The 5,911-nt window shown below is 67.4% G+C and overlaps 1 protein-coding gene across 1 annotated transcript; it reads right to left on the reverse strand.

The window, feature by feature from the left end:
- Positions 1-236: 236 nt before the first annotated feature.
- On the reverse strand, positions 237-3,891 carry MNEG_6615 (hypothetical protein; the record flags this gene model as incomplete). Its single annotated transcript, XM_014044908.1, has 6 exons — positions 237-867; positions 1,266-1,418; positions 1,680-2,136; positions 2,326-3,307; positions 3,617-3,637; positions 3,837-3,891. Coding segments are annotated over 6 exons (2,299 nt in total), but the record flags the coding sequence as incomplete, so codon positions are not given.
- Between the last annotated feature and the right edge of the window lie 2,020 nt (positions 3,892-5,911).

Raw genomic sequence — 5,911 nt, forward strand, 5'->3', positions numbered from 1 at the left:
GGCGTCGGCTGCTGCGCCGGCGTCGAGCGGGGCGTCGGGCGCGGGCGCGGGCGTGGGCGGCGCCTTGCCCTTGGCTGCGGCCGGCCCCGCAGCCGCAGCTGCGCCCGCCGCCGCCGCCGCCGGCCCCGCCCCTGCCGCGGCCGCTGGGGCGGTGCCCTTCGGCTTGCGTGTGCCGCTGGCGGCGGCCTTTGGCGGCTTGCCCCCTTCTGCGCCGTCGGCTGCTGCATCCGTCGCACCCTTCTTGGGCGCGGCCGCTTTCGACACCGCAGCTTTGGACGCCGTCGCGGCCTTGGGTGCCGCCTTAGCCGCCGCTGCTTTTGGCGCCGCCTTCGCCGCTGCCGCGGGCGCTGGAGCTGCTGCTGGCGCTGCTGCTGGCGCTTCTGCTGCCGCCACCGGTGCAGCAGCCGCAGCCGTCCTGGCTTTTTTGCTGCCAGCCTGGCCGGCCTTGCCGCCGCCGTCCGCCGCCTCTGCCGGCCGCTTCGCGCCCGCCGCTTTCCGCGACCCCGCCGCCGCCCCGCCGGCCGCCCCCTTCTCGCCGCCCGCCACCGCCGCCGCCGCCTTCCCGCCTGCCTTCCCGGCCGCGGCCGCCCCCTTGTCCCCCTTTTGGCCGCCCCCGCCCACCGCCGCCGCCGCTGCCTTGGCCGCGGCCGCCGCGGACTGCGCCTTTGCCTTAGCCTCCAACTTCTGCTTGAGCTGCGCTGCCTCCAGCAATTGGTTCACGCGCGCCTCGTACACGTCCGCCCGCTTCTCGGCCTCTGCGCGCTCTAGCTTGCGGTCTGTGGCTGTCTTGCGCTGGTAGGGCTCCATCTCATAATACAGGTCAGCCAGCTGGGTGCCGCGCAGCTTCCACACGTTGTAGTAATAGGACTGGGGTGGGGGAAGGTGATGTCGGCGGCGGGTGCTAGGTTTTCTTGTTGGCGTTGGTGTTGTGTGTGTGTGTGTTGTTTTGTGTGCGCGGTGTATGTGTGTGTGTTGTGCTTTTGTATGTGTGTGTGTGTGTGTTGGGCGTGTGCACGTGTTGTGGCTCTGCATGCATGCATGAACATGTGAGCGTGCATGCTTTCAAGTGCGGGCATGTGATCAGAGCTTGCTTGGCAGATGCAGGCACGGGAGAAAGGGAGGGGGGAGGAGGAGCTGTGCCAACTTTCCAGTAGAGACTACGCAGCGCCATCCCCCCCAGACAGGCGAGCGGCACGCTGTGAAGCGCACAGCCCGCGCGGCTAATAGCCCCCGCCATGCGGCGCCCTCGAGCGCCCCGCGCCCACCTGCAGTTGGTGCAGCGTCTTGTGCGGCAGGTAGCGCCGCTGGACGCTCCTGTTGGGGCGCCGCAGCCACAGCATGCCCAGCGCGAAGGACGCCTCGTCAGCGTCGCTCCAGTCTGCGCGTAGCTTGCACCCCAGCTCGGTGAGCCCCAGCCTCTGTTGAAAGAGTGGTATGCAATAAGGCGTCAGAACGTTGCCACAGTTGCGGCCACACTTGCAAACACAGACAGGTGGAGCAAACACTTCTGTTGGACGGCCACGCGGTGTATGGGCGCCGCCTGCCCGCCTCTACTCCACGTGCATTGCGGGTGCGCTCAGTCGCGTGGCGCTCATTTGCGCAGCCTATCAAGCAACGCCGAACGGCGCAGCCCCTACAAGCAAACAAATGTATGACCCATCGCCTTCCCACCCACCCACCTGCACCAGCTCGGGCCCAATCTCCTCGTCCAGCTGGGCCAGAGCCCCCCTCAGCAGGTCCTGCCGCTGCTGCTCGTTGCTCAGGCGCGCCATGACGCCCGCCCAGTCCGAGTACGACGCCTGCAGCGACGTCCGGCCCTTGGCCAGGGAGCGCCCGACGCCCTCAACGCCGGCCGCCGCCCGCTTGCCTGCCTTTGCGGCTGCGGCTGCTGCGGCGGCGGCCGCTGCGCCGCCACTTCGAGGCTCGCGGTCGCGACCTGGGGAGTAGAGCGGTTTCGACGCGAGCCGCTGCAGCTCGGGCCCGGCCGCGGCCGCCGCGGCCGAGGGCCTGGCGGGGCGCGGGCCCCAGGCGGGCAGCTCCGCCTGCGCGTGGGGGCCGACGCGGATGACCCCGAGCTCTGCCTTTTCCGCTTCCTCCTCGGGTTCGCTGCGCGCTGCCGCGGCGGCGTCCGCCTCCCTGGGTCGTTTCACGGGAGCGGGCGGGAGGGCGGGGGCCGGCTCGTGAGCGGGTTTGAAGAAGGTGCGGCGCTTTGGGCAAGAGCAGGAAGCCTCGGCAGGATTCGAGGACGAGCCTGTGACGCTATGCATCAATGTGCAAGCTCCACCACGGCGGCCAGACTAAGCAGCGCAAGGGGGGGAGACTCACTCGCTTGAGCCGCGCGTGCTGGCCCGCGCCTGCGCCTGCGCGCGCGTCCGCCCGCTCCGCCGCGGCGCCGCCGGCGGCTCCGCGCCGAAAAGCGGGTACAGCTCCAGCGGCAGCGCCGCGCGCGACGCCGCCGCGGCGCGCCCGAGCGCGCCGCGGTAGCGGCGCCACAGCGCCGCGTTGACGGCGGTGACGTCAGCATACGGCTTCTCGGCCAGCCCCAGCGACGCCCCACGCACCCAGGCGAGCGCGCTGCGCAGGCGGTCGCCAGGCACCGGGTCCGGCACCTCGGGCGCCGGCGACCGCGCGGCGGGCCGCGACGCGAGCGACGACTGGCGCTGCTGCTGGCGCGGCGCCGGCTGGGCCTGCTGCTGCCCCAGGCGCACGATGCCGCCCCTGCCGCCGGCGGGCGCCGCGCCGCGCCCGGCGGGGCGCTGGCTGGCCGGGCGGCTGTCAAGGTGGTGAAGGCCGGACGAGCCCGGACGCTGCCGTTGCTGCTGCTGCTGCTGCTGCTGCTCGTGCGCCGGCACGTCGGACCCGCTCTCGGCCGCATACCCGCAGCTGCCATTCTCGGCGGCGGCGGGTGCGGCGGGGGCCTGCGGGGCCCGCTGCCGCTGGTGGCGGTGCCCGTACTGCCCGCGGGGCGCGCCCTGCTGGGCCGCCGCGCGCGCCGCGCCCTCGCGCTTTGCGATCTCGTATTGTAGCACCAGATCTGCCATGAAATCCAAGAAACCTCGGACGCGCGCCTGGTACAGCTGCCGCACCGCCGCCGCCGCCGCCGCCCCCGCCGGTGCCGGTGCCGCGCCGGCAGGCGGCGGCGGCGGCGCGGCGGCGCGGGCGAGCGAGAGCCAATCCGGGTCTGGCGCGTCGGCGGCGATGCCGCCGCGGGTCACTATCGACTGGTACAGCTGGTAGAGGTCCACCGCGGCACCCTGGGGTGCTTCGCCACCCAGGGGGCATTGCCAGTTGGGTGGCAGCGACAGGCCTGCCGGTGGGGAGCATGGGTTGAGGGAGCGGGGGAAGACGTCTGGTGGGTGCAGATGGCGTCAGTTGGTTTCTGAGAGGCCCGTGGGGGATGATGGTGAGGGCAGGTCCATGCAAGTGTGCCTTGCTGGCATGTCCAAGGCGCACACTTGCATGCTTTTGGCATCGCGCATGCGAAACAGCAAGCTACCCCCATGCGCCACGAGCAGAGCAGCTGCATCGCTCAGCAAGCACCAGCCAAGCTTGGCCTCGGACGGGCGGAGCAACCACACAAATCGCCAGGGAGCAGGCTGCATGCCTGGCTGCGCACCCGACGCATTGCAGTAGAGCTCTGGGAGCAGGCGATGGCAGGACAAGGGGCAGCGCGAGGGCCGCGCAGGGGGGACACGCGCAAGTGAGACACAGGGCGAGGTGTCGGCCGCTGCGCGATGGCGCGAGGTGCAGCGCGAGGTGCAGCGCGAGCGCAGCTGTCCCCACGGCCGCCGTGGATGCAAAGCGGGGCGTTGCATGCACTGGCAGGGGGTCCTCACTGTAGTAGTGGTCGAAGTCAGCCTTGCTTAGCGTGTAGAGCGCCTGCGCCACCATCCCGATCTAGCTGGCCCTGCCACGCCTGGCAAGGCTGCGCGCCGCAGGGCCGCCCGCGAGCGCACGGCTGGCGGCTGGTAACGTCTGGAGGAGAGGTGCCACCAGGCCGCCGGCAAGGCGTGTTGCGCGATCAAGGTACGTGCAGCAAGTGGGGCATGGCTCCTGGAGCTGCAGACGACGACGGCACCAGAACACGGTGCATGCAGCGAACGCGGACACCACTGCTGCCCGTTTTCACGTGCAGGAGACCTCTTGCGAGCTCACCAGGGCGCGCAGAAGGAAACTGCCTTCCGGGCTGAGCTAGCCTTGGTGTGCAGTGGTCCGGGACTTTGCACGGCGACAGTGAGCCCCTTGCACAGACTCTTGACGTGTGTGGGTATAAGCTTACACATAAATGCTTCGAACAACTGCAGCATGCCACATGAGCCATCTCTGGATTTTTGCCTCGCAAATTACACTGCTGCCCACCACCATCATCACTGAGCTTTTGTGGGGGCCAGAGACGACCAACATGAAGGACGCCGTGGGGTATACCTTAAGAACGTAAATATCGAACACCTCAGCAAGTCTTGCACATGCGCGTGTACCGTTGGCAAGTCTTTGCCGCCGCGACACTGGCGGCCCTGCCCTTGCCGTCGATGCTTTTGCTGCAAGCTGTACCGCCTGGCTGTTCCAACAGACACATTGTAGTTCACTGCATGATCCGGCTGCTTCTGTCTGGGTCAGCAGCCCTGCAACACCTCCAGCCGTCTCCATCTAACCGACCTCGTCTGCTGCTAATCCAAGCGTGCGAGGCTGCACGCAATTCCCTTGGCGCTCAAGGCCCCTCCTTAGGTCGCTGGGAAAACACAAGATTCACAAATACACCGAGGACAACGAATGGGGCACACTCAATCGGATCAAACACAAAACATGGACTTGCCTAGACAGGTTCAAGCTCCTGCTCAAGTTTATTGGTTACACCACCGAAGATGGCTGGCTGCAAACCCATGCAATGAGCTCGAGGTACGGCTCTCTACAACTGCATGCGCCACGGGCCGTTGCGTAGCAGGCGCTGCGACCGCGCGCATGCGCACTGGCTCGTAGGGTGTGTGAATGGTCGGCTGGCCGCCCTGGGCAACTGCAAGCGCCTCCTCCTCTGTCTTCCCCTCCTCAAAAGCCTTGAAGAAGCCAGATTCCTCTGTTTGATGTGGTGTGGGGGAGCGGCCGCGGTTTTGCAGGGTGGTGTTGATATCGAATATCAACGGGGTGCACGGCGAGGAGGGAGTGATGCCACTGCTTCAAAAACCCTGCACTCCAGCATGGCTGCACGGCAGATAAAACACTCCAAGAGGTTTTCAAACGTAAACACAAGCCAGTCGAGTTCTGCCTGGCCCACCCAGCCATGTCCAGTCGCCCCTCGTGCAGGAGCGTCCCTCACCGCCGCCAAGGATTGCGGAGCCCCGGAACGCGGCCAGGCCGCCGAAAGCCAAACAGGGAAGCAGCGCCACTGCCACACCCGCCGCCACAGGAAGCGCCTCTTCCAACATGCCCTGGCGAAATGGTGCATGAGTGTGCAATGCGCCATTGAATCAGCGCGTTGATGCTGATGACGCGCTCTGCGGCGCAGTCGAGTGAGCCCGCTTTGCGTCGAGTGACGCTCGGCCACCACGGGCGTCAGGAGCCTCGTAACTCGCTTAATACTCTTTTGATGCGAGCACACAGTGATCGATCATACTCCGTGGTGCATGCCGTGCTGCGAGGGCTTACCGGTCGTTTGTGGCTTGTGACTGTCAGGCAGCTCACTCTGATAGATGTTGAGGTTGCCGAGAACCCCTTCTTCCGGCGTGACGGATGCGGGGCACCAGATCACGTTGAGTGCCTTGGAAGAGAGAAGGCAAATGCCAAAAGATACATTCACGAGACAAAGTAACAGGGTGCTGCTGGCCAGCAGCAACTGACCTGGACAATGCCGGGGTGCATCAGCAAGCACCACGTGCCACATGGCGTGAAACGACTCCACGCACAGCGCAGCCCCAAG

The sequence above is a fragment of the Monoraphidium neglectum genome (assembly GCF_000611645.1).
Source record: "Monoraphidium neglectum strain SAG 48.87 unplaced genomic scaffold scaffold01090, whole genome shotgun sequence".
Taxonomy (NCBI): domain Eukaryota; kingdom Viridiplantae; phylum Chlorophyta; class Chlorophyceae; order Sphaeropleales; family Selenastraceae; genus Monoraphidium; species Monoraphidium neglectum.